General features: G+C 37.1%; 1 protein-coding gene across 1 annotated transcript in view; it reads right to left on the reverse strand.

Annotated features, from left to right (window-relative positions):
- The window catches only part of LOC129353933 (1-phosphatidylinositol 4,5-bisphosphate phosphodiesterase beta-1-like), a 32,694-nt gene that overhangs the window by 4,947 nt on the left and 10,514 nt on the right, over window positions 1-17,233 (reverse strand). The window contains exons 10-25 of the mRNA XM_055023362.1: window positions 16,115-16,261; window positions 14,964-15,121; window positions 13,921-14,003; window positions 12,831-12,915; window positions 12,558-12,723; window positions 10,161-10,216; window positions 7,442-7,538; window positions 7,129-7,213; window positions 6,465-6,589; window positions 4,622-4,776; window positions 3,890-4,057; window positions 3,711-3,810; window positions 2,006-2,110; window positions 622-734; window positions 366-516; window positions 207-260 (exon numbers count right to left, since the gene is read on the reverse strand). Coding sequence (XP_054879337.1) covers window positions 207-260; window positions 366-516; window positions 622-734; window positions 2,006-2,110; window positions 3,711-3,810; window positions 3,890-4,057; window positions 4,622-4,776; window positions 6,465-6,589; window positions 7,129-7,213; window positions 7,442-7,538; window positions 10,161-10,216; window positions 12,558-12,723; window positions 12,831-12,915; window positions 13,921-14,003; window positions 14,964-15,121; window positions 16,115-16,261 — 1,848 coding nt within the window. The remainder of the gene's footprint in view (window positions 1-206; window positions 261-365; window positions 517-621; window positions 735-2,005; window positions 2,111-3,710; window positions 3,811-3,889; window positions 4,058-4,621; window positions 4,777-6,464; window positions 6,590-7,128; window positions 7,214-7,441; window positions 7,539-10,160; window positions 10,217-12,557; window positions 12,724-12,830; window positions 12,916-13,920; window positions 14,004-14,963; window positions 15,122-16,114; window positions 16,262-17,233) is intronic.

The raw sequence follows: 17,233 nt of genomic DNA on the forward strand, positions 1-17,233 counted from the left end.
GTGAATAATTTATTTGCCTAATAAATATATTAATTAAAACCTGCCTTTTGTATCTACTGAGATTACTTTATTAATCTAAGTATTTGTTAAATGATTTTTAATATTTAACAAGCAAAAACAAAATAAATCTATGTGACTTTTTACAGCATTGTAAATCGGTTATTGACTCTTTAATTCACATATTTTATATTTGAAGAAAACCTCACCTATTAAAACACTTAAAACCAGATCTTCAGTCTTTGCTGCTGGTTTGGCTGCTTCTAAAATTCAAAAATGAAATAATCCAATGAAAAGAGCAAGACAATTAAATCTATTGTTACATTTATTAATACAAAAACCAAAGTTGTGATGTTTTTATTTCCTACCAGTTGTAGCTGCTTGCTGATGGGCCGCCGAGGCTTTTGGTGTCGTAGCAACGGGGGTGTGACCAGTTGGACCTGAGGTAGGACTGAGTCCATTTTCCAGCGGAGCCGGTTTCAGGTCGTTCTTCCGCTCTGCTCCCGTGTCCATCTCATCCTGTAATCAGAAAAAATGGTTGTCGCCAAATTACATTTTTAAAAAAACAACAACTTGGTAAATAGATAAGTAAACAACAATAGATGGAATAAGAAGAAGCAGTACCTCGATCTGCGCCTCCTCCTCGCCGTCCTCCAGAGTCAGAGCTGCCAGCTGTTTGGCTCTCTGCTCCAGGAGGTTAACATACCGGATCGGGTTGGACAGAGCCTCGATCACATCTGGACGGAAATGAGGACACAGACAACCACAGGTGGATGAAAACATTTAGCAACGGAAGATGTTGAACTAGAACTTCAGAACTTCTACTGCCATAAGTCTGGATCATTAATTCTTCATGTACTCAAGGCAAGACTTGAACATATTTTGAGGATTATTTATTTGAACTGTAGTTATCACAAGTCTGCGCTTTTCATTATCTTAAAAACTACTTGAAAAAACAAAAGCAACCCAAAAATAATGTGAGATTTCACAGCATGTGTATTGTCCTGAGATCTGAAATGTTCTAAGAATGAATCAATACGCTGACAATTATGGGTCTGTAAAGTTACACAGTCAAAAGTTAACAGCAATAATATGGGTTATTTAGCCTGTTATAAAAGATCAAATGAAGATTAATTTTTCAAAGTCATATATTCATTCATTACAAAATGGCACAGTCTACAACAAATTATTTAATTGGCAACTCTGTAACTTCACAAGCAGCAAGACATACTTAATCAAGTAATTCTTCTATTAAAAAAAATGTCCAGCAGGTGGCTCTATGGAGCTGTGAAGTCCACAAGTTCCCAGGAAACTTCAACAAATCAGTTTAGTTGGTATTACAAAATGATGTTCCAAAAATGACAGTATAACTGATGATTTCTGAAAAAGCAAATTTTTACCAAAGAGGTTTGTGCAAAAATTTATATTTCAAAATCAGTCTATGAAGAGAAGACCATGTTTGAGCAATAAGCTGAAAACATATATTGGTGCCTCTTTATCATCTGTACAGCTATGCAATCCTATTAGCAGTTGACAAAGTTTTTTTCATCTGTTGTTAGCAATGATTGCATCCAAATGAAAGTGCTTCACATAAAAACGGCCAAAGGTATATATATAAAAAAAAGTAATAATAAAACAAAATGGTGCTAAGAATGTTCCATCTCATTGTACAGTTGCAGTGAATTCAGAATTTATTCAGTCCAAGGATGTCCAGCAAGCTTCAGGACCAGCATAGCATTGGCCCATCACAGGGATCAGAGAATGTCTCACAGATGAGAATGGTGAACTTTTGAACTTGCTGCCAGGATTTCTTCCACATTCTAACCAGTCAAAGAACTCTAAGCAGACTAAGCAGACAAATCAATATCATTTGGATCAACTTAAAAGTTCCATTAAGAAAGGATCACCATAAATCAGGACAAGAGAGTCAGACAGAATTAAAGAAGTTAACTAATATATTTTACTTGAAAATACCTTCCCAAAGACTGCATTTCTGAGGAGTTTTTACCTGCAAATGTATCTGGTACATAGTCTTTGACTTCAATGTAGACAAACACAGCTGGCAAAATCAGAGACTGGTTTTTCTCATTCCTCAAGCCGATGTAACGGTAGCCTGCAGAGGAAACATGTACCAAATTATTCACCATGCTGTTGACCCACATACACATTTCAGCTCATCAAGTTAACTTTGACATCAAAAATAACCTAAGGAAATACAACAATTCAGATTTCTAATGCTGCTTTCATTATTAAGCGAAAAAAGTTATCCAAACAGACCTGGTCCATCGGGAAAATGCTATTCGCTTTAATTATCCACATTTTTCAAAGGTGGTTTGAATTTCTCTTGCACTACCAGACCAGTAGAGTCACAAAATCATTTAAGTAGGATATTTCTGACAGAAGTACAGTGGACACTGGCATAGTCATGGTTCAAGATTTTCTGATATTTCTGTGGTATGTGACAACAAAGTTTTTGTGGAAAACACACTTATTTGTAGATTTTTTTGTACAGCATATCTAAAATGCATCAAAGCAAATGCAGCTTGGGAAGTTAAAACACACTGTGGTCCCTAAACACCATGTTAGGGGTCCAGTCTAGGCTAAAATAATTACAAAAGCAAAACATCAACCCCCAGTGTTTAGAAACAAAATGGTTGACTTCTACCAGACTCCTATCAGACTAGAAAAGAGTTAGAACAATTTCTTGGTGAACCGCAGTGAGAACTATTATCCATAGCGTACTTGTTTACTGGAATTAAGACTATGAACGCATCAATGCCTCACCCAGAAGGTCCGGAAGGCAGTAGGACTCACTTGCCTCAGTTAAAGTCTCAGAGTTCACAATTCAACAATAAGAAGAGAAAACTGGATGAAAACAGCCTCCATGTGTGAAAAGCACTGATCAAAAGGAACACAATGGTCCATCTCATATTTACCAAAAGTGGATCATTTTGGAAGGTATTCAGCATGACACACATGGTGTATCAGAAAAAGCAGATCTTCATTCCAACAGTCAAAGATTGTAGCTGTAGTTTGGAGGTCTAGTGCTGCTTTGCTGCTTACAATGACTGACAAAAACCATGAATTCTGCTCTCCAGAAAAAAAAATCCTGATGAAGGATACTCATCCATCAGTTCCTTAATTTAAAAAGCACACTTGTGTTAGGCAGGAGAACAAAAATCCAAAGCACACAAACAAGCCTCCCTCTGAATGACTCAGAAACAGATAATAATTTTTTTTAAAGGTTTTAATTATCTTGCCTTTGTGTGATCGTGTCATTTGTTTAATGATCTGAAAAATATTGCCCCAGAAGAAATCTGTACAAAAAGGGGGAGTGGCCCAACTTCACTCAGGTACATTTAGAATTGTAGGAAAGAAAAATAGGTTACATAGCATAAAACCTGGCAGGTTAATATATTTGCTGCTGAATCTGCAAAGAAAGAGTCAAGCAACACTTATTTAATGAAAGCAGCATAGATTCTCTAAAGCCTCAATGTGATTCTGAACAGAGTGAGTGCCAAGATGATTATTTTAGCAAGACTGTCAGTGTCTGAATAATATGCCAAGTCTATTTGTGAGATTAGACAGCAAAATGAAAAAAAAGTACTGAAATGAACAGTGCTGCAGCTCAGAGCTCTAGTCAGTTGTTTCCTCGTTTTTTTTGATGCCATAAGCAGCATTAGTAGACGAGTTTTGATCTGAATACTACAGACCTGGTCTGATGGCAGACACTGGAATAATTCGATGGCCGATGAACTTTCCTCCTTCCTCAAATGCGGCAATTCTCAGAGAGGCCAGAGTCGGAAGAATAACCTGCACGAAAGCAGAAGTCATCTGTCTGAAAGCGGTTTTTGATTCAACAAGGCCATTTGTTGCTCTAGGCGTCTCTCACCTTCTTGAAGACGATGGGCTCCTCGTCCCACACAGGATTGACAGCATTGTTGTTCTGGGAGGTTTTAGTCTTCAGAGCTTTCCTCCGAGTGTCTGCGGGGAGTCCGAACATCTCCACCTCCACATACACACCCACCCTCCGTTCAGTCAGAAACTGGCCTGAGATGACCTGCAATATGCAATAGTGGCTTTAAGAGCGGTTTTAAATGGATTTTTGTATTTATGTATTTAACCTTTATTTCACCAGGAAAATTCCATTGAGATTAAAAATCTCTTTTGCAAAGAGAATCCTGGGCAAGACTGGCAGCAGCACGTGGAGATTGCAGAACATTCATAGCAAAAAACGAAAAAGTTAGCACCGTCATAAACAAAATTATTTAAAGATTCTTCATTTGTATTTACAGACAAATAAGTTCTTCTCATAGTAAGAAAGAACAGCCTATCCTCATGTTATTATTTTTTTCTGTGATGAAAGGGCAACACCTCCTGTGACGACTACAGACTCAGGCACCTCTCTACCCATGTCTGCTGTTGTAATTTTTTTTTTTTTGTCGTTTGGTGTTTTTTAGATGGACTGTACTCAAACAAATTTTGTTGTGCATTTGCACATTCAAATAAAGGCTGAATCTGATTCTAAGAATATTTAGTGACAACAGCAAATTTAGGTCAATGTACTTGGTGTCATCATTATGAGCAGTTACAGTATGAGAAGGAGTTTATCGTTGAGCTGTACCTTCACAGAGAGAGTATTAGCTACGATGCCATCCACTGTGTTCTCTGCGAAAGGGTCAAAGTGTTTGTCATGACGCCTCATGAACTCTGGTTTCAGTCGGTAGCCACTGCGTCCGTTGTACTCGAACATGAAGAGGTTCAGCTGCATGGACAAATCTGGAACATAAAACTAATTTTTGTTATCAATATCACAAGATTTCAAGCTACTCTTCCTTATTTCAGTCGGAGTCACTCTAGGACTTAAATTTCTTTTAAATAAACCTCTTCAATGCAGTCTGGGTAATTCTGTTCAGGTTATTTATTGGTGATAAAATATAGCGATTGGCAGAAAACTGTGGACTGAGGCCTGAGCTACACTAGTCTATTAGTCTCAAACAGTTGAAACTGTTTTTTATTTAAATATTCTAGATCTACACCATGACAGCCATGGTTCTCCGACTGTTGTACAGATACTGTTAGTATTACTTCTGTTAATACTAAGGAGAGATTTTGGCACTATAATTTGCAGGATGAAAACACACAAATTAACTTTGATTTGAACCTTTTGAGAGAGAAGTGCATAAAAAAGAGGTATTCCCTCTTATAAATTGAAGGCAATGGCAGGAACTCAGGAAACTGTGCAAGATGCTACTAATCTATACTGATGTATTTACCACTAAGGACTTAACTTAGATATAACCTGGCTCAAACTTGATTTAATCTAGTCTGACCTGACTTGATTTCTTCTACTAAGCTTTAAAATCAAGCCACATTTACTTAATCAATCAGCGACATGGCTAAGTGCTATTAGCGAAGGAAGCTAATAACAATGTATTTATCCTGATTTTGTATTTGCGAACACTGTTGCAGCATGTTCACGAAAGGATTAACAAAATCCAGTTTTTATTTTGATCATCCAGTTCTGGTTGTTGGCTAGCAAATTGACATATTAGCTAAATATTTAGTGTAGTGCTGAATATTATGTTTGTTGATTAAATATTTTGCTGTCCAATAGATGATGACAACATCTAAAGAGGATCGACAAGGTCATCAACACTGTTAACGAGGATTTCAGGTAACATTATAAACTGAACAAAAAAGTGGGAAAGATGTAAACAAAGCCTTAAAAACTTCTCCATGATTGTTGTGGCTTCTTCTAACACAGAAGGCACGAGTAGGACTCTGTGTCATTGTTTCTAAAACCTCTTTCCATATTCAAGAATCATTCTCTATAATTACAAACTCAGTTTGTAAGTGGAGTGGAGGTGCAAACACACATGTTTTGCAAAAATCTACATGCACAGAACCGAAAACTTTAGTAAGAAAACCTAGTCACTAGGATCTATTATAAGCAAAACATGTTAGCTTTCAGCCTGAAAATACTAGTGAAAATCAAAAAATAATTAAATTAGTTGATCCAGAGGCAACTAAAATTATTAGCCAACTATCATTTAATACCAGAAAAATGATATGTGAGATTAATGAGAGAAATAGAATCTGTCAGTTTAATACAGACCTCCAAGGCTAAATGTCATCTGCAAAGGATAACATACATTAACTCAGAATAAAAGAGGGCCAATGACTAATCCCTGGAATAAAGTACAATTCAACTGATTCTAAGGATATTACGAACAAAATCAATGCTAAAGATTTTGTTTGGGACACAATTAGCAAAATAAATTTAAAGTGGAATCCATAATTCCGACCCAAGATGATAAAAGAAGTATAATGTTGCTGTGATCAATGGTGGCACTCAAGTCTAAAGGGGATAAAAACTGAAATGCCTTCTTGTTCTAACTTGTTGGTTATGAGTTAAAATTTACTTTTGTTGTTTTGCCTTATCTATTTTATTATTTCATTTTTACCAATAGTTTGGTAGTTGAGAGCCACAAGTTGACATCCAGCATTCCAGAACAGCTGAGGCATAAAGTTTGACGAGTCCACTCTGGTTCCTTTTGGGTAAATTCGACTCAGCTGGGATTTATTATATCTTGTCGACACAACATTAAGGAAAACAACCAGAGAATAATTATCTGGTAAAGAGAAATCATGCATGAAATTGTCTTCAGGGTATATATATATATATATATATATATATATATATATATATATATATATATATATATATATATATATATATATATATATATATATATATATATATATATATATATATATATATATATATATATATATATATATATATATATATATATATATATATATATATATATATATATATATATATATATATACACTTATAAAGGGTTTTGATTTATTTTTAGAAGTAGATGTTAGTAATTATAAATGTTGAAATGGACTTACAACCTTTGAAGTTCCTCCTCTGCAAGCCGACATAAATACCCGAGCTCAAATAAAAAAAAAGAATGCTAAAGTTCCTCAGTGACTCATACAGATTTCTGACATTTGAAGAAAAAAAAAAGAAGCATTGAAAGAGGAAGAGGGAAAACAAAGTAAAGAACCGGTTGCCATGGCGTTCCGCAACTGGGTATCGGTTGCCAAGGATACTCCACGAACTCCACTGGTGACTTTGTGAGGTGCTCCAAAGCTTTGGTCTCCACAAAAGATGACATGTGGTAACAGCGGGCTGCCTCTAGATACAGAAAAACACAGGAAGCGGCTCATTTCTTGGGCAATTATTTTGGTTACATCACTTCCCTCCTTCAGACATCGGCTTTAGGAAAAATGCCTCAGATGGTCTTACATCCTGATCCTGTCATTTAAAAACAATATTGAGGCAAAACATGTAACTGAGTTAGAGACACAAAGATCCAACATTCAAACTGTGTTGCAGCAGATTCTGCATCTGTTGCTCTCTTACTCTTTGATGCTTCAAAGGAGTTGAACTTGGTCGGCTGGACGTAGTTTACCAGAGTTGACATCTCCTCCGTAGCAACAGCCTCTCGCTCTGCAGAGCCCTGAGACGAAGGCCAACAATCACAAGGTTAAACACTGAAATATGGTCAAAAATTCCTTAGAAACAGATCTTCACAGCCAAATAATCATGCACAAAGTTGATTTTGAGAGCGTAGCTGCTGCTCAACAACAGAGACGCAGAACAAACGCACAGGTTTGCTGTTGCACAGTAAAACAACATAAAACAAATCAAAAACAAACATAAAATGAGCACAGCTGAATTGAGATGCAATTCAAGCCTAATAAAGAAAAACACCTTATCTTACATTTTATCAGAAAGTTAAGCTAAGAACCAGTGGTGTCATCTGGAACATGTCACTGTGGGATACAGTATAGTCTCAGCTTTCTGGATATTGAGCTGTTAGCATGTCATCATGACAGTCATAAGGCTGTCATACAGCAAGTCTTCAGATTGAAGATATTTAATTTCCCTTTGGGATTAATAAAGTATGTGTGAAATGAATTCAAATATATTCAGTCTAACTGTGTTTTATGTTCATTATGCTTTTGATTTCATGAAGTGTCTTTCTTTGGACAAGTTTCAGCTTTCTTTCTTAGTTTGTTTCTTCATAGACCCTTTTTTTAAAACTCACTCGGTCTGATGCTGCGACCCTCATGGATGTCTGCAAATGAGACTGCACTCTCCATAATTGAATTATAGAAAATCTACAAGGTCGTTCTCTAAATACTGCAAAACCTAAACTCCCTTAATTATCGTAGTCTGCTCTGTCTCTTCTTATAGACAGAATCACTGATGCTTCTCCAAAGCAGCCTGTTAACCAGGCAAACACAAATGTTCTTTAAATTCTTCCCCCATAATGGAAATAGTCTTTGACACATTCCTGCTTCACCTAAAATCCACAATCATGTTCTCTGTGAGAAATGACAATTATTTCAAATTCAACACTAATTGCTACTTTCAATAATTACTGCAGTCTCCAGATTCTTCAACCCCCTGGAAAGAAGTACAAACTGGGAAATCACATAGTCTGAAGCACTCTGGATGGAACCAGTTAGGGGTTCATTGAATGCATGAGGTGTGCTTGAGATGTAACACCTAAAAACCTGGAGTGTTGATAGTTTAATAGCAAGTGAAGAAAATTAGCTTCCAACTGCAGTTGAAGCAGGAAGTTTACATACACAGGAAAGTCCCCCAGTGCATTATAAGCTTGGCAAACCACTAGGCTTTACTTGCCCCCCAAGTCTTCTTTGTTTTTATTCTAATAGGTTATACACCAGTAACCCTGGACCAAATGCGTCTTTGCTGAGCAACACTGCACACCTTACAGGCGTAGTGCAGTTGTTCCTGAAAGACGGGTTTATCATTGATGCATTGAACGGGGCGCTTGTACCGTCCCAACTGTATGGGGAAATACTGAAACAACTTCTATAAAGATCAGCCAGGAATTCAAAGCTCAGGTGCCGATTTAGCTTCCAAATGGACTATGATCCATGCATACAACCACAGTGGCTACAAAGTGGCTTTTAAGGAAAACAAAGTCAATGTTGTGGCCATCACAAAACTTTGATCTCAGTCCTATGAAAGGTTTGTGGGCAGATCTAAAAAGGCATGTGTCAATGAAGTGGAGAACAAACTTGACTCAGTTCCACCAGTTCTGGCAGGAGGAAAAGACCAGAGCTCAAAGAAACTACTGAGCAGCTTGAGAAAGGAAATCCAAAAGATTTGAACCAAGTCATAAAAATGCTATGGTGTCTGTGAGAAAACTTGGGGTTCATTGACTCTCCAAACAGGCCGATGTTTCCAAGCACAAATAGTCCAGCAAAGCATGGCTTCTGAAGAGGTCCTATACTGAAGTGACAATCGTCATTGTTAATTTGCACTCAATTGCAAATCTCAACAAGCTCATCTAAGATCTGGGGATGAATGCCATCATGAGGCTGAACCATTTAATGACAACATCACACAAGTCACATCATCAACAACCGGATGTTGCCGCTGGCACAAAACACGAAGAAGACGACGACAGGAAGTGGTAGAAAGATCAAGGCACTGCATAATTTTTAGCGATTTATCGCCTGAACAAACTTATTCACATGTGATTTTAATTGCCTTTCTTATTGAAAGGAAAAAGTGCAAGTACAAAGTTATGTCTTTTCCAAATTAGTGAAATATAGACAAAGTTGCACACATTTGTAATGGAAAGGCAGCAATCGATTGTGAAGTCAGGACAGATGGAAACTAATAGAAGAGGCTCTTGATCACTGCATGGTTGCTCCAGCATACTATTAGAGATATTTGCTTTGTGAATGAGACACTAACACAGAGCAAGAGCACAGACCATGGGCACAAAGCCAAACTGAGTGGATGAGGTCTGAAGTCTTTCAATTAAAAACTGCAACAGCACAAGATAGATAACATCCAAACACTGACCAAAGACCAAAACACATCAAGAACAGCACAGATGACAAATAAAGAGCAGCTTCGGCGACAACAGACAAAAAAAAAAAAAAACAGCAAACATTCACGACAAGATCAACAGCGGCACCAGCATGTAAGAACAGACCAACAAAGCTGTGAAAGCACACATCGCTTGCTAACAATAAAAAAGGCTGACAGCGGTGAGGGTGGCCCTCTGTCAGCTCTTTAAAACGTCCCCACTGACCTTTTTACCATCATCATCTTCATCATCATCATCTTCCTCACTCTCAGCCTCCATGTCTGTTAAAATTAAATAAGTCACCATCATCTCCATGTCCCATCTCATTTCTACAGAAGAAGTAGAATGAAACATGACTCTGTGGAGGGAAAGAAGCCGGATGGCTATGAGGCAGATGCGTCATCAGATGTGCGGCCTCACTGCACATCGTAGTTTAATTAGAGTCAACACAGAGCTCTCAGTGAAAAAATGGTCTTGCAAATGTATTCACACCTTTGGACTTTCCAACATTTACAGTGTATTTTATTAGGATTTATGCGACAGACAAACTCAAAGTTGTGTAATTTGTAAAGAAGAAAAAAGGATAAATGTCAAAACGTGATTAAAATTTGTGATTGAGTTAAAGACAGAAACTGTAGGTAATTATAGAAAACCATGTTTCGACAAAATAAGCAACATTTTCAATTCAAAAACAATTTTGATGCTAGTTAATTAAAGAAATAAACATTCTCATGAGCTCAACAAGAAAGATAGTTAGTGTTTACAATCTATTATTTAGGATATTCAACCATCAGATTGGTGCAAAGTCAGATTATAAAATCTAGATAGCACAAAAGCTGGGATGTTTGTGTTGCTGCTACATTTTAGCGTGGAGTTGCTATTATTAGCGATACAGTGGAACAGCTGTTCGCCTAAAACTTGAAGGGTTTGGAGTCGATGTTGTTATTGTGGACTTTAAATCGCACAGATACAGGCCTGTTAATTGAAGTCTGGAATATAAATTGAATGTTCCAATCATGTTCTCTCAGTTTGAGCAGCTTTGCTGGTAGGCTAACTCCGTGTAGCACAAATTGAACACACCAGTAGACTTTTCAAGCGCCTCATCAGAAAGGTTTTTGAAACAAGAATGAACCCTCAGTGGACCAAGGGAAGAAGCTTTCTCTTGCTGCTACTTGTGGGTGTTGTTTGTCTGTCAGATGAAAGAATGTACCAGAAACATGCAAACATAAAGGTTCTATGTTTGGAAGAAAAGCAATTAATTATCTTTGTAGATTTGTAACACCTTAAAATCTAGGTAATTAATGAATCAAAATCAATACATTAAAGTTCCAGCCCTGATTTTTTATTAACATAAAAAAATCGGATACTTTTTTTGTTTGATTAAAATAACGCCCCTAAATAAAAAAAACTGTGAAAGCAAATAATAAATGGGCACACCAGGCAGGTCAGAGATGAAGTGTTGGAGAAATTTTAAGCTGTGTTTGTTTACAACGTATCACCTGAAAACAAAATAGAGTTCAGCACAACTGTGAACCGACCAGGAAATGACCATCTGCACTGACAGACGGTTCAAGAAGAGCATAAGTCAAAAAAGCAGCCATTAAATCCATGGTAACTGTGGAGATGGTTCGATGCAAATAAAAGAATGTGTTTAAAAGAACATACCATAGTTATGTTGAAACATGGGAGCTGCATGCTTTGATGCATTTCTCCAATTGATGGAGCCAAAAACAGGAGAATTTTGATGAAAAACTTGAGACTTTGGCCGATGTTCACCAGAACATGTTGGATGGCCCAAATCTGTTTTCAACTTAGAAGTTGTAGTAGTGTTCTTCATCCAGTCTGACAGAGCTTCTTCACATAAAAAGGACTTTAATATTTTCAGTCATAAAATCCCAATGAAATACACTGAAGTTACTGGTTGTGGCACATGGTTTTTCAAGCAACAAACAAAAAGATCAGAGCAAACACCCTGCAGCTGCTCTCGGACGAAAACAGGCTATTTCTTTTGTTTCTTAAAAGCGCTCAGTGAGAAGGAATTTCAGCTAGAAATTCCGGTCTGCCTTCTAAACCATGGCTGGGATCTTTTGTCCCAGAAAATGTTTTTAAGAACCTGGATGTCAAACATGTCAATACAGCCTTTTAATTTCCCTCTGTGCTTCTCTCTTAATTGGCGTCCAGCCCTTCTGATCTCATCTGGGATGTCTGTTCATTATTGAGGCATCCCTGATGAGATGCAGCGGTATGAATGTAAAGACATCTGAGGTTCCACTCCGGCTAAAAGGTTAAGATAAACACACATGAGCCTTGTAAAAGCAGCCGATCATTTAAAAAAAACACACACATGAAATTGCCTTGTCTCTCTGCCTTCTAAGGACGGCTCCGTCGCTGAACCTTTTCTGAACGATAGCAGTGACTCATATTTGCGATGTGAAAACAACTCCACAGATTGGGACAAAAAGGATTTTAATTTGAGTCCTGAAGGCTCTGACATTTTGTGTCTTCCTGCAGATGATGCAGCATCTCAAATCCCAAAGTAAATGATTGTCTTTTTTTCCCTTTGACTGTCACAGCTGAGCATGTTTCATGTGAATTTCTGCGTCTATTGTCTTTGTGTCATACCTCCCGTGTTGTTGCTAGGAGACACTGGTTCATTGCTCTGATTGGCAGGCTGGTCAATTAGCCTCTTGGTGTCGGTGGTGTTGGCAGGTTTGTGAGATTTCTTGTTTTTGATGAGGATTTTGCCCATCAGCTCCTGAGGACTGGGCAGAGGGACGCCCGCCTCCAGCTGCAGACACAAAAAAAAGTGTCAGGAAAAAAACAGAAAGAGAACAGCAGTCAGTGCAGGGCTACTTTCAAAATCACAGCATGAAACAACGTTCTGCATTTTCCTACAGGGTATTTGTCCAGAGGATCGATCAGCAACGCTTCTCCAAAAATAGAGCGACAATATTCGGCCATTTTTGCCTGCTGCTTCAAGCTGGAAAACACCCAAAGAGACATATTTACACATTTTATCTCAATAATGACATATTCTATATAAACAAGAAAATACATTCACCAGCCAGTTTACCTGAACCCCAGGTAAACTGGGTCATTGATTTGAAATGATCAAAGTAGATCATTGCAATTCAAAAACAATTTATCTACACCAAAGAAAAATTTAATGTCATAACTCATATCGTCCAAGTATCTTAAAATATGCTGTGGGCATAAAGTGTCTGGAGTAGCCGTCAGTCTTACAACTCTGAAGAGGCCTCTGATTGAAGGCTGTTGCTATATGACAATCTCACAGCTTTCTTGACATGCTAACAGATTAAAATCCAGGCAGCAGAAACAATATTCCATAACTAAGACAGTAGCGTGATTCTGTTACCAATGTGTGCCTTCGGCTGTTGAGCATGAGACACTGATGTGAAAAAAATGCTTGCATTGCAGTATTGTAAATTAAATTTATTTTGATCCGACCAAAAAAATAAAATAATCCCAACTCATCATAACACCAAAACCTCTCATCAAAAAACAAGAGGGTTGTTTTTTTTTGGAAATTGGCGTGTTTCTGTGAAGCAAATTTATTTTTGAACTTGTCAAATAGTCAATGAAAACACAGTTACTATCAGTTGCTGACAAACACTGCTATTCCACCTAATTTGTCTTTGCTGCTCCTCTTTAAATCTCTGTCTGGCCATAAAGCAAGGAAGGCTGGACATTAGATCCAAAAATTAACCAACCATATGTGGTGCCTCAAAGCAATTTGGCATCGAGACAGGTGAAGGCAACTTTAAAAGAGAGTTTTAGGATGGGGAAGAACAGGGATTTAACATGACAAAGAATCTATTGTAATCCAATGTCAAACACCTCTGATAGGTTTTCTAACCTCTTGTTAAATCTATCATAAAGAAGTTATGCATGTGTTGCAAGCAAGATAGGAAAGTGTATGAAAGAAAAACTGGCTAGTGAGTGTATATGTTAATAAAGTCCTTACGAGTCGACGTGGTTTTCAAATGAAAGTATGACAGGAAAAGGTGAAGTCTTAAAGGCGCATTCTGCGATGGCTTCAATCACCTCCTACAAAATAACAATAATAAAAAAACATCCTTTAGTCGAATTGCCAGATATCCATTTCACAAATGGGTATGCAGGAAAACAGCTTAAACAAGTTCTAAGATGGATTAGATTTCAGTGAAGCTGACTCAATTGCTTCAATATCAAATCTGTTTAAGACGTAAGTTTGAACCCGGCCAACGTTGGTGCATTGCCCGGCAACAAGAGACGTGACTGAGACTTAGCTTGACTAGTCAGTCACATGCTGGCTGCAGCCAGCAACATGCTTTTAGAGACAATTCTGACTGGAAATTTAATCACTTGGAAAAATTGGCAGTGCTGATTTAAACTGGTTGATTTCCTGGCATGGACTCATGACATGGTGCTTTACAAGAATACTGATATGACTTTTTCACATTTTGTCACATCACAACCACAAACCCAGATTTATTTTATTAAGATTGCTTAGGAGCTGGACCAACACAAGGTAATGTTGTGTTGGTCCAACAATTACAATTAAAGGTAATGTTTAAGTGTAAAGGAGAATGAAAATGAATGAAATTCACTTCACTTCACTTCTGAAGGTTATTTTATAAGATTTTAGTAAAAACATCAGCTATGTGGTTGTGGTTGTAAAAAATTAACACATAGCACTAAAATTGTGAACATGGTACAGATTAGGGCTTTAGGCAGGGCATTTCAGAAGACTATTGTTAGCCTACTTTGGCTATTATAAAATTCGGGTGTTATAACAAGATGATGACCCCAAGCATGAATGGTTAATGGCAGCTAATAATAAACTTCTGAAATAGCTTTTCCAAAACTTTGCCTTCAACCCTGTCTAAAATTTTAATATTATGCTTAAATTTCCCATGTCTTAAAATTGCCAATTAAGCTTCAGATGCGCTGAAGTATGACAAATTTCCACTGACAACATTCAAGATGTAGCTTTTATCTCACAGTTTCAAATAGAGGCTGAAAAACCTTAAAGGAGATTTCAGAGGTCATGGTGAAGCCGTGAGTTATGACCGGCTCCTCCTCAGCGGTCCTCCCTTTCCACACGTCTAGTTCCACACATCGACAACCGGCCAGCAAAACCTGCCGGTACATCTCCACCGAGGAGCTTCCTGCCAGCTGGCCCGCTGAAACGCACGTAGAAGGAATATAAACAGAAAGAAAACTGTGACAGCTTGTCGTCGACCCCAGGCAGCCAGACCCACCATACTGTTTGCCTAAGCTTAAAACACAACATTTATGTTAGAGAAGTTAGAAATTATGACTAATGACAACAAACTTGTAAAAACAGGTGGAATGTTGGACAAAATGAAAAAAATACCAAAGATTTTAACTCCTAAGAGCTGAAAAGCAAAAATAAAATTCAGCTGGATATGGGTTTGTGTCATTTTCCATCTACTAGCTGACCTTTTTTCACTTTGCTGTTCTTATCAAATGTGTGTGTTTGCTGAAGTTGGGTCACTTTAATAAAGACCAGTTATTTTCTATGCAGAGAGCCAGTTATGCCAGTAAGGCAAGAGACCAGCAATATATGTGCATGCGAAATTTTGAGCTTGCAGACGTACACATGCAGGGTAGTGACACAACACAAGACACCTGTAAAATGTTTCACTTTTGTCACTGTCATTTCCATTACATTCCATGTGTTGGGGTTTGCTCTGTCTGGTGGAAAACTATCACACCGATCTGTACCATACTGCTCAGTAGAAACTTGTTTAGAGCTGTAAGGCCTGGTTTTGTTCACTAGCTAATGCTGTAATGACATGCTACATTAACACCACTTTTTGGTAAGTTTTTGTTTGTTGTTTGGTTTCGCTAAGAAATACTGCAATAGTTTTCTGACCAGAGCTGAATGATATTTCACTTTGTTTGCATAGTTAAAATGTCACTGTGTTCAGTAGTTTATGTGGATACACACAATAAATAATTTTGTCTGTGCTCTTCATTTCTGTTTGTGTCAGCTATTTACTAAATTAATAACTTAAACTAGGACTACAGCTTATTTTGTTATACTCAGTGAATTAGATCTGCAGCTTCTTCAAACAACAATACAAATGTTATTGTTTCTTATTGTGTATGTTGGGTTTTTAATATGGTCTGTTTGTTGTGTGTCCCATTACCTGTAAGGTACGTATTATGCGATGAGTTGATGAAATACTGCGACAACGGAAAGTTCATGTCTTCAGACTGATCCAGTTTCTCAGGAGGAATGACACCATTCTCTTCACTGGACAGATAGCTGGAAAAAGCCTGGAGAGAGATAACACCTAAAGACAACATGCATACAAAAACACAATGTCACATAATAAAAGTGAGAAACATATGAAGTTAAAAACAATTTATATTTACAATGAGTGAGAAAAATATTTTGTAAAAGTGTGCACAATGGCTTAAAAACCCTCTAAATAGTTGATAAAACAATTTTATGATTTTTTTACAGTCCTGAACATGTTAAGAAGCTTTCACTCTACTTGAACTTTAGCACCTTGGTGGCTAGGTCTGAAACAGGTGTATGCATAAGAGTCTGTTAATATGCAGTAAAAGCAGAATTTATGTTAAAATGGAGTTCATGCTAAAAAGAAAGATTTGCTGAAAATAAATTTATGTTAACATAGAATTCATGCTAAAAAGGAGTTAATGCTAAAAAGCAAAATATGCTTCATGGGATGTCATGCATTTTAAATTCATGCTAGAAAAAAATTGACTCTAAAGAGGAATTTATGCTGAAAATTGAATTTAAGCTAAATTGGAATTCATGCTATAATGGAATTTGTATGAAAAGGCAAACATAACTTTTGTTATGGCTTTTGCATTTCGTTGAACCTTCTAGGCCACCATAGAAATTGGTACTGGCAGGTAAAAGCCTTTTAGTCTGGACCTCATCCCTGATAAGTAAATATGTTTTGCAAAAGTGATGCAACACTTGTTAGAGATGAGTCTTTCTTTTTAAGATATATTTTTACGGTTTTCAAGAAATTTGTATTAATCTGAGTAGCGCAGGCTGTGGTGAACCAAAAAAGGCCTTGGAAAAAAAAAAAAAACAAAAAAAACAATGGCCTATTCTAGAGCCAGAGACTGGCTTGACATTCTGCAGAGGTGGCTCAAATAATCTTTAGGTACATGCTTTTTGTTTTAAGGTGATTGAAACAAAGTGTAGAATTTTTAAAAATACACTAAAACATTTTTATGCCTTAATTAGATTTATACATCTTATTTTAGCTAAAGTATCATATGTAAAC

This window comes from Poeciliopsis prolifica, unplaced genomic scaffold (assembly GCF_027474105.1).
Source record: "Poeciliopsis prolifica strain line A6 unplaced genomic scaffold, Auburn_PproV2 SCAFFOLD099, whole genome shotgun sequence".
In the NCBI taxonomy this organism is placed as follows: Eukaryota; Metazoa; Chordata; class Actinopteri; order Cyprinodontiformes; family Poeciliidae; genus Poeciliopsis; species Poeciliopsis prolifica.